This window comes from Carettochelys insculpta, chromosome 7 (assembly GCF_033958435.1).
Source record: "Carettochelys insculpta isolate YL-2023 chromosome 7, ASM3395843v1, whole genome shotgun sequence".
NCBI lineage: Eukaryota > Metazoa > Chordata > Testudines > Carettochelyidae > Carettochelys > Carettochelys insculpta.
The window spans coordinates 38,462,489-38,484,359 of NC_134143.1; the positions used below are offsets into that span (position 1 = coordinate 38,462,489).

At 39.6% G+C, this 21,871-nt stretch overlaps 1 protein-coding gene across 1 annotated transcript in view; it reads right to left on the bottom strand.

The window, feature by feature from the left end:
- Positions 1–9,111: 9,111 nt before the first annotated feature.
- LOC142015729 (putative neutral ceramidase C) overlaps positions 9,112–21,871 on the bottom strand; it is a 36,178-nt gene continuing 23,418 nt past the window's right edge. The window contains exons 13-20 of the mRNA XM_074999514.1: positions 20,889–20,983; positions 20,519–20,558; positions 19,551–19,646; positions 19,262–19,357; positions 18,125–18,274; positions 17,100–17,159; positions 15,112–15,200; positions 9,112–9,503 (exon numbers count right to left, since the gene is read on the bottom strand). Of these exons, the coding sequence (XP_074855615.1) occupies positions 9,314–9,503; positions 15,112–15,200; positions 17,100–17,159; positions 18,125–18,274; positions 19,262–19,357; positions 19,551–19,646; positions 20,519–20,558; positions 20,889–20,983 (816 nt within the window). The 3' untranslated portion in view covers positions 9,112–9,313. The remainder of the gene's footprint in view (positions 9,504–15,111; positions 15,201–17,099; positions 17,160–18,124; positions 18,275–19,261; positions 19,358–19,550; positions 19,647–20,518; positions 20,559–20,888; positions 20,984–21,871) is intronic.

Here is a 21,871-nt window from a genome sequence, read left to right on the forward strand (position 1 = left end):
CCTAGTATGATGAGGTGGAAGAATGTATGTATGAGAGAAGAGGAACAAGAAATAAATCAACCTTTAACACATCCTCCTCCCCACACATACTCCCTTTCTAGTCAACTCTCTCCTCAGTTCACTCTGATTTGTGGAATGTGTAACAAGATGGTTGTTGAATAATGGAACAAAAAATGTAAGAAGAAAAATTCCCCCTGCTCTGTGAGATTCCACTCCAGTCCTCCATTGTTCTGTGGACAAGTAGGTGTCATTAGCTCACAGGAAGGGCAATCTGCTGCTTCCACTTTCTCTAAATCTGTTGTGAAAATTAGTTCTTCTATTAAGTTAGTTGTTTTGAATGTATTATTTTAGATCATTAATGAAACTCTCTCTCTCAAAATTAGTGTCATCTTCTGGATTTGCATGAACCTTTCTTTGTGGCATCCAATTGTTAAGACACCATGATGGGCTTTAATAATTGCATAGTATGGAATCTAACTACACTGGTATTATTTAACTAAGTTTAACAATAAAACTCGGCCTAACTTTCAGATAAAAGTGTTCTTCTGAACATTTCCCCCATGAATTAGTAAAATGTTCTCAAATAAGACACAGTGAGCTTCATGTGTTTGAAGTTTGTTTTTCTTCTCCATTAGGTGGTGCTCTAGATATGACATATTTATAAAAGTTAATTACTTTTTCACCCATGTGTTGTTTTTGGAGGTAATTTCAAGCTTCAGTTCCTGTTGCTGTGTAATAAGGTAAAGCACAAATGAAAATTTTAGTCCCTTTTATGTAAGTGATAAATTATAGCACTTATTTTCCAGCATTTTAAAGTGTCACTTGTCATCATCTCTTTAATTGGCCTTCTGTTGTGGATTCCAGGTACCTTGACTATCAATGGTTACTGCAGCAATACTTGGAACCTACAAACTGAATTAGAATTTTAGAAGTAAATGGTCCTTTTATATTCTGTTGAATTACAGTTGCTTGTTTTTATTGGTATGAGGACGAATGAAAGGATAAGATTATCAGTAATGTTAGTAAACAGTGATTTCATTGCACACACACAAACTGACAAAGAGCTATTTCCATAAATAATATAATTGAAACTTGGTGCCTGGGAACATATTAGAGATTGTTTGAAGGGATTTGCTTTGTATATGCTGACCTATGAGGTTGAGAATTTCTGTTTTAATGGTTATAAAGCTTTAACTTTGGATCTCTCCATATAGTGTCATTAAATAACTATCATCTGACTTCCCACCATAATTTCGCAGAACTGTATTCAATTTAATTCAATAAAAACAAAAATGCTTAATAATTGTGCAATTGTGAAAATTTAAATAGACATGTTTAGTTAGACAGTATACTTTACCAATTATAAACAAATAAAAATCACATTCTGCCAACTGTAAATATAAGGCACATACATGACAATAGTGAAGGTACCCGAACAAGAACTTTGAAAGATCAAAGCTCTTAAACCAGGTTCGACGGGGGCAGGGGAGCAAAGCCTGCAGGTAAGTGGAGAGCATGGATACCTGGGAGATGAACTTGAAATGGGAGGGAGTATGGACTACACTGGGAGAGTAAAAAGAGGGCCAGGGCAAAACTGGGAGGCAAGACCAAATCAATGTCTGAGATGCCTATATACAAATGCAAGAAGTATGGGAAATAAACAAGAAGAATTGGAAGTACTAATAAATGAATACAACTATGATATCGTTGGCATCACAGAAACTTGGTGGGATAATACTCATGATTGGAATGTTGGCATTGAAGGGTACAGCCTGCTTAGGAAGGACAGACAGGGAAAGAAGGGAGGAGGTGTTGCCTTGTATATTAAAAATTTACACACCTGGACAGAGGTGGAGATGGCCGTAGGAGATAGACGGGTTGAAAGTCTCTGGGTTAGACTCAGAGGAGTTAAAAACAAGGATGAGGTCCTACTAGGCGTCTACTACAGGCCCCCTAGCCAGGTGGAAGAGGTGGATGAGGCTTTCTTTAAACAGCTAACAAAATCATCCAGGGCCCAGAATTTGGTGGTGATGGGGGACTTCAACTATCCAGGTATATGTTGGGAAACTAAAACAGCAGGGGACAGACTGTCCAATAAATTCTTGGATTGCATTGCAGACAACTTTTTATTCCAAAAGGTTGAAAAAGCTACAAGGGCGGGGGGAAGCTGTTCTAGATTTAATTTTAACAAATAGGGAGGAAATTATTGAGAATTTTAAAGTGGAAGGATGCTTGGGTGAGAGTGATCATGAAATCATAGAGTTCCCAATCCTAAGGAAGGGTAGAAGGGAAAACAGTACAATAGAGATAATGGATTTTAGGAGGGCAGGTTTTGGTAAACTCAGAGAGCTGATAGGTAAGGTCCCATGGGAAGCAAAACTGAGGGGAAAAACGGCTGAGGAGAGTTGGCAGTTTTTCAAAGGGACATTATTAAAGGCCCAAAAGCAAGCTATCCCGCTGCGTAGGAAAGATAGAAAACATGGCAAAAGACTGCCTTGGCTTAACCAAGAGATCTTGCATGATCTCAAACTAAAAAAGGAATTGTATAAGAAATGGAAACTAGGACAAATTACAAAGGAGGAGTATAGGCAAACAACATGAGCATGCAGGAGCAAGATTAGAAAGGCTAAGGCACAAAATGAGCTCAAGCTAGCTACAAGCATAAAGGGAAACAAGAAGGCTTTTTACAAATACATTGGTAACAAGAGGAAGACCAAGGAGAGCGTAGGGCCATTGGTCAGTGACAAGGGAGGAACAGTAACAGGGAATTTAGAAATGGCAGAGATGTTTAATGATTTCTTTGTTTCGGTCTTCACTGAGAAATCTGAAGGAATGCCTGACATACAGAATGCTAGTGAAAAAGGGGTAGGTTTAGAAGTTGAAATACAAAAAGAACAAATTAAAATTTACTTAGAAAAATTAGATGCCTGCAAATCACCAGGGCCTGATGAAATGCATCCTAGAATCAAGGAGCTGATAGAAGAGGTATCTGAGCCTTTAGCAATCATTTTTGGAAAATCATGGGAGACGGAAGAGATTCCAGAAGACTGGAAAAGGGCAAATATAGTACCCATTTATAAAAAGGGGAACAAGAATAACCCGGGAAACTTCAGGCCAGTCAGCTTAACTTCTGTGCCAGGAAAGATAATGGAGCAGGTCATTAAAGAAATCATCTGCAAGCAATTGGAAGGTGGTAAGGTGATAGGGAACAGCCAGCATGGTTTTGTTAAAAACAGATCATGTCAAACCAATCTAATAGCTTTCTTTGATAGAATAATGAACCTTGTGGATAAGGGAGAACCAGTGGATGTGATATACCTAGACTTCAGTAAAGCATTTGACACGGTCTCACATAATATACTTATCAATAAACTACTCAAATACAACTTAGATGAGGCTACTATAAGGTGGGTGAACAACTGGCTGGATAACCGTACCCGGAGAGTAGTTATTAATGGCTTTCAATCCTGCTGGAAAAGTATAACTAGTGGGGTTCCGCAGGGGTCTGTTTTAGGACCGGTTCTGTTCAATATCTTCATTAACAATTTAGATATTGACATAGAAAGTACACTTATTAAGTTTGCAGATGATACCAAGCTGGGAGGGGTTGCAACTTCTTTGGAGGATAGGCACATAATTCAAAAGGATCTGGATAAACTGGAGAAATGGGCTGAGGTAAACAGGATGAAGTTTAATAAGGACAAATGCGAAGTGCTCCACTTAGGAAGGAACAATTAGTGTCACACATACAGAATGGGAAAGGACTGCCTAGGAATGAGTACAGCAGAAAGGGATCTAGGGGTTATAGTGGACCACAAGCTAAATATGAGTCAACAGTGTGATGCTGTTGCAAAGAAAGCAAACATGATTCTAGGATGCATTAACAGGTGTGTTGTGAACAAAACACAGGAAGTCATTCTCCCGCTCTACTCTGCACTGGTTAGACCTCAGCTGGAGTATTGTGTCCAGTTCTGGGCACCGCAGTTCAGGAAGGATGTGGAGAAATTGGAGAGGGTCCAGAGGAGAGCAACGAGAATGATCAAAGGTCTAGAGAACATGACCTATGAAGAAAGGCTGAAGGAACTGGGCTTGTTTAGTTTGGAAAAGAGAAGATTGAGGGGGGACATGATAGCAGTTTTCAGGTATCTAAAAGGGTGTCATAAGGCAGAGGGAGGGAACTTGTTCTTCCTTGCCTCTGAGGATAGAACAAGAGGCAATGGACTTAAATTGCAGCAGGGGAGGTTCAGGTTGGACATTAGGAAAAAGTTCCTAACTGTCAGGGTGATCAAACACTGGAACAAATTGCCAAGGGAGGTGGTAGAATCTCCATCACTGGAGATATTTAAGAAGAGGTTAGATAGATGGCTTTCAGAGATGGTCTAGAAAGTGCTTGGTCCTGCCATGAGGGCAGGGGGCTGGACTCGATGGCCTCTCGAGGTCCCTTCCAGTCCTACTCTTCTATAATTCTATGATAGGTTTGTGTTTCTCACTGATCTTCCAATAGAAGATCCTACCTTGTCCCTTTCACAACAGAAGCAGACATTTCTAAATAAATAAATGCAACCTCCAGCTATCATCAATATGTATAAATGTCTCATATCTAACTTGAATTATTAGCTATTGCATGGTAGGAAAGATTACTGCTCAGTTTTCACAACAAGAAGCCGCTGCTGACTATCACTCTTATAATCAAGACTCATGGTCAAGTTAGGCATAACCCGGTAGGAAATTAGCCTGCATATTTTCAGAAATAGGGTCCTTCCCTGTTTTGCTAAATTATCAGAACCAAGTGTTGTGTAAATATGCCCATTTTGCAAATAAAGCAGCACATACAAATTTCACATTTAGCTGCATTAACACTTTACCATTAAATATGTCTCACAATAGCTGTGTCTACACGTGCACGCTACTTCGAAGTAGCAGCACTAACTTCAAAATAGCGCCCGTCATGGCTACACGTGTTGGGCGCTATTTCGATGTTAACATCGATGTTAAGCGGCGAGACGTCGAAGCCGCTAACCCCATGAGGGGATAGGAATAGCGCCCTACTTCGACGTTCAACGTCGAAGTAGGGCACGTGTAGTCGTTGCGCGTCCCACAACATCGAAATTGCGGGGTCCTCCATGGTGGCCATCAGCTGAGGGGTTGAGAGACACTCTCCCTCCAGCCCCGGTGGGGCTGTATGGTCACCGTGTGCAGCAGCCCTTAGCCCAGGGCTTCTGGCTGCTGCTGCTGCAGCTGGGGATCCATGCTGCATGCACAGGGTCTGCAACCAGTTGTCGGCTCTGTGGATCTTGTGTTGTTTAGTGCAACTGTGTCTGGGAGGGGCCCTTTAAGGGAGCGGCTTGCTGTTGAGTCCGCCCTGTGACCCTGTCTGCAGCTGTTCCTGGCACCCTTATTTCGATGTGTGCTACTGTGGCGTGTAGACATTCCCTCGCAGCGCCTATTTCGATGTGGTGCTGCGCAACGTCGATGTTGAACATCGACGTTGCCAGCCCTGGAGGACATGTAGACGTTATCCATCGAAATAAGCTATTTCAATGTAGCGTTCACGTGTAGACGTAGCCAATATGTATGTACAGCTTTTCCTCTTCTGCAGGCATTTCCTACAATACTAATTTGTTTCAGATATTCACCCACTGTTGTGCAGTATTTCTCAGCCCAATATGCAGTCCATGCACATAAAGATTTGAGCCAGTGGATCCTCCTAGTTTACAGTTCGCAGGCCAAGTTCCCTGTATATTTCTATGTTACCAGTGGGAGAGCAATAAATGAACGTGATCCATACTAACGAAGGATACGACGCTCACCTGACTGACCTCTGGAACCTTTGTGCAGTGAGCTGTTTTGCTGCAGCCTTGGTGTGCCTACCTACAGAGAAACTGCATCTATTTCAAAGTAACATCTGCTAGCAAAACCTGGTGTAGCAGACCGGGCTACATAAGGAATCTGAACAATCCCATATTTGCAGGTTTATGGAAAACAACTATACTTTGACTAAATCAGTCCAATATTGTAAGGCATAAGTTCAGAGCTCCAGTGCACTGGAGTCCCAAAATAAAATATCAGAACTATCTTGTTGTGATGGATGTCACAAGGTCATACTATTAGAGAGTCTGCCAAGTGTTTTTTTTTTTTAATCCAGCAAGCAATATTTCTATTACTTTCGATTATATAAGTTTCTTTGTTTGAAGACCTGTGTGAGCTGCACACATCTGAAGGAAGGTATTGCCTACATGGTGGCCCTGACCACCTCTGTTCCTGTGTTGGGTACACATTTGTAAATAAATCACTTTACATTTACACTATACCTTGATTGTCTCACTGGTTTCTCCTTGACTGGAAAGCAAACCTGCAAGGTCAAAACATCTGTCACCTGTTGGCACTGGGGCAATAATTTTCATTTCTGAAAACAGAAACTAATACTGGTGTGTCCTTTCCTTGTTTAGAAAAGCAATATTCTTGGTACGTTTTCATTTTACAAAAATCAGTTATGATTTTATTAAAGCACAGTGGAGTTAAGTTTTAGCTTTCTATGAGAAAATAGGCAAGACATTGTGTTGCCAACACCATCTATTTCCTAAGTCTATATTAAGATTTCTTTGTATTCCTTATGCGAAGGTAGGAGTGTCTGATGCCTACATGTACATGGATTTTAAATGAAGAATTCCTTCCCTCCCACTGATTTTTGAGAGAGACTTATTTGGGTAATAAGACTCTGTAGCCCTCCACAGATTCCATACAAAATGTATACCTGTTGCTATACATAATATAGAATATTAAGAATATTTACATGATATTCTAGAGGAAGCTTTAAGTGTACAATGGGAAAAGAGAGCATAGTCAATTTAAATAGACATATGTAGTCTGTAATACATCCTTTTTTAATTAAGAAAAAATCCATATCAGCAAACAAGTGTCAGTTTGCTACCAAATGATCTGTTTGTTCTTCATGCACTTGGACTGCTCAAGGGTCCTTGGCAGCACTAAGCACACCTTATTTCTTGAAATACTGTCAGTCTTTGGTCTTCCGTACACCATGTGGAATGGAACTATCAGAGGTAAGAAGGGAGTGTTCTTTGTCTGATTTGTTGGATCTGTAGAGTACATTTCACAGAGCTATGTCCTTGGCTCACTCCTCTTCTGTCTCTATAATTTCTCTCTAAATTACTTCAGCCCCTCCATCTAGGCCAGCAGTTCACTTGTCTTTCTGATATCTCCTGGTGAATGTTCTGTCAGCAGCTTAGAGCAAATGTTGCTAAAGGCCATTCAAAGTGGTGGAGCCAAATATCTTTCTAATTGGTTGATTTATTCACATCTTCCCTCCTCTGACCCCATACAATATACATAATTTTTGTCTGGGAGGTTATTTTTATATTCCCACAAAATTTAGCTCCACTCCACCTGTTCCATAATTAATCTTATGGTGTCATCGACTATCAGTTTTGCTTCACCAACATTGCCAGTCTTTTACTTCCTGTTAATCCACAAGTACTTCAGGGTTTTCTCCCACGTTGCACTTCATATACACAATCAGACTCCCAAAAAAATACCCATAAAGCTGCCACTTTATTCATCTCATTTTGGTGATGATCCTACAGAACCTCTCCAGGTGAGGAAGGCGAGGCAAGTGGTGAGCTACAGTGTGAACACAAATACTCAGTGCAAAAAACATGCTTGTTTTACTTTGCTCTTCTTCCACAAACCCACCCCCTGCCCAATTTCTGTTGTACATATTGCAAGCCCTTTGTGGCAGGAGTGGTCAATGAATCGTAGGACTGGAAAGGGTCTCCAGAAGTCATCTAGTATAACCCCACACATACACACACTCATGGCAGGACTAAGACTTCTCTAGCCTTTCCCTTACAGGAGTTTGTCTAACCTGCTCTTAAAAATATTCATTGACAGATTCCACAAAGTTCCCAGGCCCTGATCCCTAATGGGGGCCCAAGCCTAAGAGCTGATGCAATGCTAACAAAAAACAATAATAATCTGGCTTCCTTTGATTTGATATGAAAGCCCCTTCAAAATATCTTAGCTACTTCTACGCTACAGTCCCCTTTCAAAAGGGAATGCAAACGAGACAAATTGGAAATGGAAATGAAGCACTGATTTACATATTATGGGGGAGGGATAGCTCCGTTGTTTTGAGCATTGGTCTGCTAAACCCAGGGTTGTCAGTTCAATCCTTGAGGAGGCCATTTAGGGAGTGGGGCAAATAGATGTCAGGGATGGTGCTTGGTCCTGCTGAGAGGGCAGTGGACTGGACTAGATGACTTCCCAAGGTCCCTTCCAGTTCTAGGAGATGTGCATCTCCGATTAAAAATAAATAAATAAATAAAAATCTCACACTTCATTTGCATAATCACATTTTCAAAAGGAAAACAGCAGTGTAAACAGGGTTCTTTTGAAATAAAACTCTGTTTTTGAAAGCACCCTTCTTCCTAATTTTTTTCCGCTTGACATTATCTTCTCCACTTGTTTGCAACATATGATTTTGGATTAGGTTAAAGTTTTTTTCCAATATGCTGAGAGTTTTTGAAAGTTCTCAAAAATACGTAGTTCTGAGATAGATTAAACCTTAAAACCTCATTTGCACTGACATGGGAACACACACGTTGCATAAGATAGTTGTTATAAACCCTGGAACGACAACATATAAAACAAGGTCTAACAGAATCTACTCAGAAACCAGCACCATGTGAGAAGGGAGTTCCATGGGCTATTATGACCAGGCAGGTGGCGGGAGGGGAAGGAAAATACACAAAAATGAGAGAGGGGAAAACAAAGAGCAAGACAACACACGCTTGCTGCTTGGACGGGTGGATTTCAGCATGGTCACCCACCAAATCTGGTGCTGAGACTGGGGAAGATTTTCCCCATCCTGCTCAAGGGGTGAGCTAACTGTTGTCACAACACTGTTTCATCCAGCTCAGAGCAGTACCATATAGACTGGATTGTCTGAAATAAGACCCTTTAGAAAACAGCTCTTTCTTATTGTTATATATTTAATAAGGAATGAAAATTCAAGTGCAATTGATTACATTAAAAAGGTGGTGAATCGTTTATTGGAGTGGGATTTCACTAAAATGATTAACAGGGCTGGACAACAGCAACAAGAGAGGAAATACATCAGACCAGCCAAGGAGGACTGACGATCCAACAGATCAAATGATTTCAAAGAACAAGTATTAGCATATTTAGTACTGAATTATTGATGATCTAACAACAGTTCCAAACTATGTATTTACGCAACATCAATGCCATATCCACAGTTCCTATGAAGAAACTTGTTTCCCCTAGGAGGAAGTAGCTAGAATTTTATGACTTCAAATACTGAAGATGTGCCTTTGAATGAATGAAACTGAGCAAGCTTCAAAATTCTTTGAACCTTGTAGTGCCCAAAGTATTGGATTCTGTAGAGCCCTGGTTCAGTAGTATTTGGAATATGCCATTCCACTTTGGCTGTGCTGCGACAAAACAATCCTTTGGTCCAGTAAAATCTAATGGAAAAATAATAAATCACAGGTCAAAAATATATTCCGTGTTAGTGTGTATTTTAACAATCTAGCCAACAACGCTAAATGGCTGAAATAACCACATCTGAATGTCAAATCACTAAGGACCAAAAATTTTTTTACTACAGGTTGAACCTCTGTAATCTGGCTCACTCTCATCTGGTAACATCCATAACCTGGCATGATTTTAGTTAGCCGGACGACCTCTTATCATGGGTGTGGTCCAGTTTCTTGTGATCCCATAAAGTTTGTTTACAGCCACCAGTTTTGGCTGTCTGTGTTCTGTGCTGTTATTTAGCTCTAATTTACCCTTAAATGTCTTCTAAGAGCCCAGTAAGCAGTGGAAGCGTTGGTAATGCTGCTACACAATACTGACGTCCCTTGGGCCAGCAAATTTTCTTTTTCTGCACTGGTCAGGTCCCCAAGTTGACCTGGTCTGCTAGAGAGGCCCAACATGTATAAATTAAGTGACATAGCTGCTAAAATAATCACTCCAATTCAATTTGTTCCAAGAGGATGTTAGTTCTGTGATTTCTTTATTTTCTTTTTGTTGTTTTGTTAGTAATACAATTAAAAGCACTGAAATACTCCTGGGAACACTGAACAACAAATAAGTGGTTATTTATGTAGATACAAGATATTTCTGCCTAGGTAAGTATATGGCTTCCATACTATATTAAATGAACACCTCCCTAAATTGTTACCATGATTATTAAATATTAATGACTGTACAGGCACAACTCCCCTATGAGATAAGGAAATACTATTCCCATTTAACAGAAAAAGAACTGAGGCAGAAATATATCAAGACCCTGAAGAAGTGGGTCTGTCCCACGAAAGCTCACCTAATAAATTATTTTGCTAGTGTTTAAAGTGCTACTTGACTGCTTTTTGTTTCGATAAAATAGAGTAGTTTGTCTCCATATTCATTCCCTCTTTGTCTTGTGTATTGAGACTGTCAGCAAAGAATGCTGGTTAAGACCACCTCTTAAGTGTACCTAGCCACCAATCAGCTGATAAGCCACAGGACCTCCCTGCAGGGGGGGCAAAAGGGGCAGTTCAAGAGGGCCAGGGGCTCCTGGCCACTGCTGTCATTAGTAGCTGGGAACCCCACACCCCTTAAATCACCATCAGAGAGCCACACACTCTGGGCGGCACTGAGAGATGAGCAGGAGAGCACACTGTGGCCTAGGTGGTGCTGAGGGATGGCTGCCTGTGGCCCTGCTACTTCTGCCTGAAGCCCTACCCCTTCCATGAGGGCAACACTGGGCCCCCCCTCCCTCTCTGCCCAAGGGCTTCCCTGATTGGCCATGCTGCATTGTTGGTGGTTCCCACTGGTGCCTGGAATTGAAAGGCCCACTAAGCTCAACATTGCTCTAAAGTGTGAATATTTTCATGCTGGAAAAGTGGTAAATATAACACAATCCAAATACTTCTTTGTTAGTTTGCTGCTTGTATTTAAAAAAACAGTGAATGGCCCAAGAAAACCTTACTTACAGTTATCTATAAAAAGCCCTAATCAGACACTGATACCATCTCAGGACCCCAAGTGAAGAAGCAGTTCTGTACAACATGCTGCCTGATTACAGTCATTGACAAACATGGAAAAATACCATTTCCTCAGGATGGTCATATTAGAAAAAATTAAAAGTACAAGATCTAAGACCCTCCTAGAAGTAACCACACTTACAAATATTATGGAACCAAAAGAATCCTGAAACCAAAAAAATCCTGAACAGTAGGTTAGCTTGACAAGAATTAAGCCACTGGTGTCCTGAGACTATTACCTGTCATGTTGACCAATTTTGCCTCATTTTATCCTTGTATTCCCCTCTCGGGCTGTTTGTGCCTCTCTATTGCGTATTGGTTTGGGCTTAGAATGTAATCTTTTGGTGATGAGAATCATGTTTCGGGGATTGTGGGTTTCTCAGTGCTACAGTGACAACAATATACAAAAATAATAAACATCTACCCCATGAGCTGGTGTCCTAAAACATGCAGATATCAAATGTGTGTGTTTGATCAAACAGGACTGTTACTTTTGGAATTCTGCAACCAAAATATTACTGTGTTTATTTGTGCAGCCAGGCAAAGAGTTTTCTACTTTCACATGACTCTAACTGCATCTACACTACATTCCCCATTTGAAAGGGGAATACAAATGAGTGAGATCAGAAATGCAAATTAAGTGCAGATTAACATATCATACATCTCATTTGCATATTCTCACACAATCTTGCTTCCAGAAGAGCCTTTTCTGGAAGCAAAAACAGCCATGTAGATGGGGATCCTTTGAAGATAAACCCTATTTTTGAAAGAACCCTTCTTCCTAGTTTGTTTCAGGAAGAAGGGTTCTTTTGAAAACAGGGTTTATTTTCAAAGGAATCCCATCTACACAGCTGCGTTTGCTTCCAGAAAAGACTCTTCTCACATGAGAATATCCAAATGAGGCTCAAACTATGCAAATCTGTGTCTCATTTGCATTTCTGATCTCGCTCATTTGCATTCCCTTTTCGAAAGGGGAATGTAGTGTAGACACAGCCTCTGTGAAAGGCAATGTGGCTGTTTATGTTTCTTTGCTTTCCACAAAGCCTTATGTACATAAAGCAATAAAAGTTGCACCACGCTTCTAAAAGCAAAATGTTCTTTCTATCCTTTCAGTAGATAAATTTTAAAATGTCATTGTTAGCATGGGATAGGCTCACAATTTGACCTCCCTTAAAATACAATTTTCTGCTGCAAAGTTCCTTTAGAAAATAAGGGACTGATGGTTCCTAGTCTTTTCAATATTATAATGGTGTGTAGGTCACTGAGATTTCTTTTTCAAGTATATGGTAATTTTCTTAGAAAATTTAGTAAATTTTAAATTTTTGATAAGTTTTAAATTTTTGTTGTTCAAGAAAAGGAGATGTTCTTTGTAGCATTACTTGCTTTGTGGAATTTTTATTAGGCTGCTAAACATAGAGGCACTACACATTAATATTTACAAGTACTGAAACAGCACTACCTTTATCTGAGTAGATTATATTAGGAGAAAAATATACAGAAATTGGGATCCTAATACACTGTGACAACATAAGCGAACAACATAATCTCTCTAACCCCCAAATACGTAGATTCACTAGAAAAGGTGAAAATAATCTCTGATACAAAAAGGGGTTTGTCAGTTTGTATCCTTTAAATACACATATGATTCTGTCTCCTAAAATTCCAACCTTAGTGCAGTTATATATACTGCTTAAAAGTGTTAAAAACTGTCTCAGGAGATGGTGAATTTATGTCTAAGTCCTTTGGCTACCAGAAACCAATCGGTTGCGCTCAGACAGAGAAAATTATACACTATCAGAAAGAAGCAACTGTAAATGCAGAGAAACAGAATCACAGATGCAAGTCTGTCACACTAAGAACATTGTCTCTCCACTTGTGAAGTGTATGGTGTTTTTACAGGAGTATGGCCAGCAGCACAGGATCTTCAAATGGACCTTTCAGGGATACATTCATTTGCTGATATTTAGGAGCCTGCAGTAAATAAGTCATCAGTTTTTGTTCAGACTGGGCTATAACTTCCTTGAACAAGGATCTGACAAACAAATGTGTTGTATTCTTAGTATCTACATTAATAGTATTAACTCCTACGGGTTAGAGCTCTGAAAAGCCACACTATCTTTCCTTCTGAATTCCTGCATTTCCCATAAGGCTGAAAGCCCAACAACACATTCAATTTCTACTGCCTTCCCCACCTTTTTCTTAAATGAATTGTCTCCAGTTTGGGGGCATACATCAGAGCCACTAAACTCTTTCCCAAAAAATAACAAAGTTGATTGAACTTTTTGTATCTTCCTTTTAATAGCCAACCATTAGATAACATGGTCCAGTAACTAGAGCATTGGATTAGGAAATGGGAGACAAGTTCTAGTCCTAGGTCTGCCACTGCCCTACTGAGTGGCCTTGGGCAAATCACTTCTCCAGCTGTAAAATGAGCATAATGATACTTATTGGACTTTGCAAACCACAATGAGCTCTATGGATGAGAAGCGCTGTATGACAGCCAGATATTATCTTTATGGAATTTTTATACATTAAATACAAATTGTTTAGAAAGCATTTCAGCAAAAATGGGTTTTGTCAAATTGATTCACACCATGATTTCCCTTAAGGATAAATAAGATTTAGCTGTACATTCTCAATGCTGTTTTGGTGAGAGCTCTGCATAACACCACAAATGCATTTCTAGAGGCCAATTCTTTTAAAATGGCATTGAAATCCCATACAATAGACTTTGCCCTATACAACACAGTACTCAAAAAGAAAATAAAAGTTCTGGCTTAAAGTAAAACTAGATTTTCTCCCATTTCCACCCTGGAAAAGTGTATTTTAATACCAAAACTGAGTGATCTACCCTCCTCAGCACATTACAGGTTTTTACTCTTCTGTAATACACAGAGGCTGCAGAGTGGGAAATATGAGGGTATATCCCAGGCAGAAATGCAACAATATCAAAAGCCCCAAGGATTTGTGGCCACATCTCAAGACTCCTCAGACCTAACTATCATATTATGGTCTGTTTGCATCACTTCCCCTGATACAAAAGATAGCTGAATTTGTGGATTCCACCTCTGGAAATTCCCAATGTGTCATAAAGCTAGTGTAGAAACCCTATGAAACTTCCTTTATGTTGTCTCATCTGATGCATGGGCCAATGTCAGAGAACTGGAAGTGGGGCCAAAGCCTTAGTGATTCAGCTATGCCCAATGCTAGAACAGCTCACTCATATAGGTTGCTCTAATTTATGCCACATGCTAACTGATCTCTAGGCAGCTTCAGAATATGGGAATTATAAAAGCTGCATAAAGTAACCCCCGCAGCAGGTCCTGTGCAGAGAACAAAGATTTCTGACATCCTAATGAACCGATATCTTGTATATCATTAGTTCTGGGTTTCAGGCAATCTGCTCAGTCAATATAAGTTACAAATACAGTAGTGCAAAATGCAGTATTTAATACAAATTATTAAAACAATGAATGTATTCTGCAAAAGAAGGTAACTCTACCTATTGTTCTTGTAGGAATTATTCATGTTTCTTACATTACACAATATTATTGATGGCAATTATGGATAAATCATCCTGCTTATAGAGTTCATAAATTCTAAAATCTGCCTTCTGTTTATGTTCATTAAAGGAAAGTCCTATCCAGATGGGGAATTCCAAAGCAGAATGGCTCCCTCTGACTCTGCCTCCTACATTCCAAATTAAAAAGAAGGTTGGTTCACTGACCTCCTGCTAATGCTCAAACACTGATCTGGGACTGTGGTCTGAGCATTTTACCAACACAGCCATAGCCCAAGTGTCCCCAGAGCATGCGTTTTACAATGACAGGCATAAACTATGTTGTGGTGCTGTGCATGAGATAGTCGCTAGTCAGGACGTGTGTGCACAATTAACACTCTTGCAGTGTTAGTGTACACCTGATGGAGGAAAATCCAAAAAAATGGTGCCAGAACATGGTAGCTGGGATTTTTAAAAGCAGCTCACTGAATCCTTAATACTCAGTGGAATTGCTGAAACAGAGCCAGTAGTGTGGAATTTACTCACCTGGTATCCCAGGAGGCATCATTATACATTACATGCCAATTTCCTGAAATGTTCTCATACTTCTCAACTGTTAGGAAGGTTTGATGTGTCTGGAATAAAATTAATACAACTAGACAAACACTGAATGACCATTCACAAAAGCTTTTGTTTAACTTTAAATTGAAGAACAGCTGGGTTTATCTTTGTTTTAAATTTTTATTGGCAAAACATAACAAGATTAAGCTTTATAATAAAGGGCACATTCACTTCAGGAAGACTGCAAAATATATAGCATCTGATAAATTTCCTACGAAAATAGCCAATGTTACAAGTTTGTTTTCTATTTTAAGCAAATTAAGAAATTTAGCAGTTTGAATTTGAGTCTGAGAATGAAAGCTTGGACTTGCATGAAATTGCACCAGGGTGTAGAGAAAAGGTTTCTCCTTTGTACAGGCAATTTTGACTCACATGGGGTGTGTCTACACTAGGGATTACCTTCAAAGCTAGGCACTACTTTGAAGTAGCCACCAGAGAGTCTACGTACATTTTCCCTTTTTTCAAAGTTAACTTCTAAGTAGGGAGCCCAACTTTGAAATCTTCACTCCATTCCCAGGAATGGAGTAGTGCCCTACTTCGAAGTTTAACTTCAAAGTAGGTTATGTGTAGACCTTCAACTTCAAAGTTGCTTACTTCGAAGCCGTACTTCAAAGAAAGCAGCTTCAAAGTTATTTTTATAGTGTAGACACAGCCATGGTATGAAGAGGTCATGAATTATCTAGGATTGTACCATTTGTGCAGCTTTCTTTTTCAGTGCTTAAAATCCCATTAATTTCCCACCTAGAACTTTATAATCAAAGGGATTCTGGTAATGCAAGGCTCAAAGAAGATAAGTTGTAAACTCACATAAATACAAACAGGGTGAACATGATTTTATATGAACTAATGTGGCCCTCTAATGAGTATTTCATTGCAGGAAGTTTGGTAAATTATATTTAGATGACCAGTTGGTTGTGATATATAGACATTCTAAAATGAAGGGCTACATGAATATGTTAATGCGCAGTATTTCTCCTCTGATAAATGGGTAGTTAATGTGTGATACCTTTAGTATAATATTCAAAAATCATTATTTATAAAGTTATAAACTTCAGTCACTCTCCCCTATAGTTCACAGCTAATTCAACTGCCCACAACAATAAAATAAAATAAAATAAAATATATTGTTTCCTTTGAGTTGTCTCTGTGTGTGTTTGTTTCCAAAGAGGTATCTACACTTAAAACACTACACCAGCACAGCTGCAGCACTTCAGTATAGACAATACTTAAACAGAGGGCTTTTCCCATAGCTATAGACAATCCACTTCCCTGTGCCTAGGTGCTGGAACTTGGGGTTCGGAGGGTACTGCAGCACTCCCTGAATTGAAGTGGTTTTTATTATACACAGGGTTCACAGTTTGGTTCAGTGGCACTCAGCACCCCCACTATAAAAATTGTTCCAGCCCCCCCGGTCCCCAAGGGGAAGATGCAAGAATAAGTCCATCAACCTAACACTGCCTATGCAAGGTCTTACCCTACGCATTTTCCAGCACCTCTGAGACACACAGTTAGGCCAACCTAATTTTCTAGTTTTGAAACCATCTCTGATGTACTGAGTTAGGTTTGCAACTTGACCACAGCATGAATGTCTAGGATGGGAAAAGGCTTGGTCATAAATCTGTTGGTCTTTCACTGGTTGGTGCAGTGGCGCCAGTGAAAGACCAACTAATTTTCTAGTGTAGTTCAGGCCTAAAGTCTCTGCTTCTTTTTCTCTTTCCATGTCTGCCCTAGTCTATCTCCATCCATTTGCTTCTTTTCTAACTTCCCTCTCTCTCTTGTTTTATTCCCTTTTCTCCTTATTTTTCTTTAGAAAGGTGCATCTCAAAGATCCCTGCATAAACAAACAGAACAGTAATTAAACATTAGCCTTTGTGAAAGAACAGAAAAATCTAATATAATTTCATTATACGTACAGCATTCTCAGCAGAATTCCTGGGGTTCGCGCCCACAAACGTTGCTTCAGCAACTTGCCCCTGAGGAAATGTTAGAAATTATTTTGAGAGTGGACTATATGTGATATAACAAAATCAATTATGTAAGGCATCTTTATTAACATTTCTGTATTATTTTAATAATTGCTATTGGATCATAGAGCTTACATTTTGACTGCCACTATATACAATGCCTGTCTGCAGGATGAATTCCATTATATGACATTAATTTCCTCCATGCTCCACCGCTGGAGGTACTGTTGCCAAAAAATCTTCTGACGTTAAGTGCAGCGTGCTGAAACACCTTATGTGGAGCACCTACAAGGACAGTTCTAGCAGGAGAACAATTGCTACTTCATTATGAGTCCTCATTTTACATATAGAGGAAAAAAGGTTACCCCTTCATGGAAAGATGTCAAGGGCCCTTTATTTTCTTATTTCCTGATTTTAGCTCGATTCAGTACACAAACATTGGTGGACAGGAAATCTATATCTATACTGTTGCTCTAAAATAAGGACAAGCAACCTTAATATGAAACCCCTGACGTGGTTATCCATTTCTCAGAAGCACATTATTTTTTCATTTGTGAATTTCATAGTTAAAGGGCATGTTTGGTTTACTGATACTGTATAAAGAAAACAGAAGAAAGGGGTATTTTGAAATTTATGTAAGCTGTATAAACATCTGAATAACTATTCAGGTCTCATTTGTTTTTTATTATAATCTTATTTCAGTTTCACTTTTTCTAGCAACTCACACAGCAGTAAGCTGAATTGCTATCACAACCAGGATTCAGATTACTTAGTCTAGATGTCCACTCTTCTCTATCCTGATAAAATCTAAATCTAGTAAATCAGTGATCTTTTCCATTGACATCAGTGTATTCTGAAACAGAATCGGGCTGCATGTCTTGAAAGAAATCCCATACTAATTAAGAATATGGTTAAGATTTTGACACATATTCAGAATAGTAGTTAATAAATGATATTTCCCTCGACAGTCTTACCATTCTGTACTGTGGTTGCACGTCCTGTAACACATCCCCAAATTTTTTGCTGTTTGGTGCAACATCAGCAGGAACACCAGGTAACAAAGTGAGGGTGGTTACGTTGATGAACGGTGGCTCTGGACCACGTGGCAAATCCTGAACTGTATTCTAGAACAAAGTTTAATGACCAGACATACTGTTTGTTGATTCTGCTGTGATGCGGTTGTGACAAAACATCAGGCAGAGATGCTGTTGAATTTCACAAAATCCAAAAAACCAAATATGCCTTTTAATTAACGACTATGGGTATGCCTACCCTTATGGGAAGATCAATGTGCTGGAAGTCAATCTTCCAGGGTGCAATTTAGCATGCCTAGTGCAGCTGCACTAAATCAAAATCCCAGAGACCATCATCAACCCTGGTACCCCTGACCATTGCAAAGAGTAAGGGAAATCAATGGGAGAGTTTCTCCCATCAACCTGTCGTGCAACCGGTGGCAGAAAACAATTTTAGATACTTTGACTCCAGCTATGCAATTCTCATAGCTGGATTTGCATGTCTAAAAGCAATTTTATCCCCTCGTGTAGACCTGGCTGTAATGCCAAAGTTTATAAAGTGACCCAAAAAGCACACTGAGAGTTCTTGTTTATGTGGTACTTTTAGCACCACTTCACTCTTCTATCTTATCTCCATATGACTTAGCACCAAGTAGTAGCTCCTGTGGTCTTGCTCTAGTTGGCATTCTGTTCAGCCCCAAGCAAAAGCTGTAACAGTGTAAGGGCTGATGGCACGTGGATACCAATATCCACAGTTCAACAGGGTTGTTCTAGCAGCCAGGAATTGTGAGATAGCAGAGATTTTCCCAGTGACACAGACTTCGACCTCCTGGCAGGGCCAGGAATTCGGACCCAGAGAGTCATTAGGCTACTTCTGTATCACCTGGAGATTCTGCTGACTGAAAAGAAATTCCCCAGGAGCTGATTAGGCTGGTTTCTAGTGATTTTGCAAAGCCAGAGCAGTGCATACAGTTAGATCAGAACAGAGTATTGGGGTCATGGTATTTAAAATAATGGAATGGAAAATGTATGTAAACCTCACTTCTAAGGAATACATAGACATGAAGGGTGCACTGGATTCTAATTATCTTTTATTACCGTAGCAATAGCCTTGGCCAGTCCTCTGAACAACTGAATATAAGCAGAGAGAGTGTGTGGCCCATAAATGGTGGATGCTGCCTCATATCGTTGAACCTACAAGAGAGACGAAAAGATCTCTGCATTTCTTCCACAGATTTCATTGTACCTGCTATGTTTACATCTTTGCGAAAAAGAAAAGTTATTCCACGGTCCTGTAAACACCTATAAATTATCACTGGTAAGTAAAAATGCATACTGCAAATGTCCTGTAGACTTCTTTGTCCTGTATTACTGCTATTTTGTTTACCTGGTATTCTTCATAGGTAGTAATATAATGGGTATAAACATTGCACAAGCCTGCAATTACGACATTCATTCCCTGGGTCCCATGGGATTCAAATTCCTACAAAAGATATTTACAAATGCATAATTACTTTAATAAACATTAAATATACAATTATAACTATCTCATGTCCTATCTTTTCCCCATATTGTTCCAGCCATGTTGGTGCCAGAAGCAGGTATTGACATTTTTGTGGTCATTAATCAGATGAATAAAAAGAATAAATAATCTTCAATATGATAGAGGGATAAGATTAGGCTTGTCACAGTGTGTCTAATTGTTCTCATGGTATCACCAAAGTGGTAAAGTTAATTGGTGAAATCTTGGCTCTGTGAAAGTCAATGGCATAATTCCCATTAATTTCATTGGGGCCGGGATTTCACTCCTGCTTCCTTGGGTTTATTGCCATCTTGGGAGGTGGGGTATGGTGATTGAGAGACTCAGATACACAACAAGCTTTAAAAATACCTTCAGAATGTGAGACCCAGTGTGTATTGGAGCTGGAGGTATAAGCCAACAGGAATCACACCTACACTAGCTCCATCAGATCTATCACTCTAGAAACAGAAGAGTAGTCACTGAGTTGCTAGCAACAGCAGCGGTCAGCCTTGAGTGCAATCTTATCTGAGACCCTGGGTACATACTTCGGTAGTTAGTTCACCTGCCACCAGGGCTGCTGCAGACACATCTCTATATTTTGTGCACTCAGTCAGAACTTGAGAGGGGAGATCTAGTCATGTACGAAATTATACCTTCCAGCTATTCCCCCCACCACACACACACACACACACACACACACACACACACACACACACACACACAGAACAATGTCAGTAAGAGGCAAGAGAAAGACGACAGACTCAGGCAAACACAGGGTCCATAAATTCTTCTGTCAAGAAAAGTTCTCTTTGAGCTCTTGGCCAGTAACTTACACTTTTAATAGCTTCTCGTAGTCTCCGTCCCGACATTGTCCTGTGAGGCATTATGATAGCAATGTTAAACTCCAGCAATGTAGAGAAATGCTGATATACTGAAGGACAAGATGAGTTGGAATCACTGATGGATGAGCATCAGTTGGAATGATGGATCACTCAAACTATTTTATATATAAAATGCACCTGTGTAGAATATTAGAATGGACATTGACATACAGTGGCTGCATATCCCATTAAACCAGTGATAAAGTAGCTTCTGGCTTTGTATCCTTTCCATAAAAAAATATGTACACACAAGTACCGAGAGTCATTTGAATACAAAGCTGTCTGCTTGGTTATACAAAATAAGAGTAAAAATAGTACATACGTCAGCTCTCCGGGAACAGCAGCTATTGCCAAGGACCCAATGGTAAAAAGCTGAACATCAACTATTTCAGGGTGCCATAAGTAAGGTAATGAAATCTTTAAAAAATAATGAATACAGGGTTAACATTTTTAATAAGGTTAATGAGATGCAAACTAATATTGTTCTTTCCATATTCATAGGAACAGGGATGCCAATAACATTTATTTTTGTAAGAAATTAGCGCTGGCTATGGAAAATTAATGCTGTTTCTTACTTTATCTTCTATACAACCCACGTATTAAGTCATTCAACCCAAACCATATTAATTAGGAATGGAAGAAACCTATTGTACTATCTAGTCTGTCTCCATGCCAGTGCAACACTGTTCCTTATCATATGTTCTTAAATGCTTTCTTTTGTTCATTTCTAAATGACAAAAGCAAAGGGGTTTTCATTCCCTTCTCTAAGTACATTATGTCACAGTTTCACATTACAAATCATTTCACCATAAATTTTCCTTTATTTAACTTAGTCTCATTACTTCTGATCACTACATCACCTACATTAAATAATTCCTCTCTCTCTCTTTCAGATTCTGGTAGGAAATTGTCATCTTTGGAGGACAGGGTCATAATTCAAAAGGATCTGGATAAACTGGAAAAATGGGCTGAGGTAAACAGGATGAAGTTTAATAAGGACAAATGCAAAGTGCTCCACTTAGGAAGAAATAATCAGTGTCACACATACAGAATGGGAAAGGACTGCCTAGGAATGAGTACAGCAGAAAGGGATCTGGGGGTTATAGTGGACCACAAGCTAAATATGAGTCAACAGTGTGATGCTGTTGCGAAAAAGGGAAACATGATTCTAGGATGCATTAACAGGTGTGTTGTGAACAAGACACGAGAAGTCATTCTCCCGCTCTACTCTGCGCTGGTTAGGCCTCAGCTGGAGTAGTGTGTCCAGTTCTGGGCACCGCAGTTCAGGAAGGATGTGGAGAAATT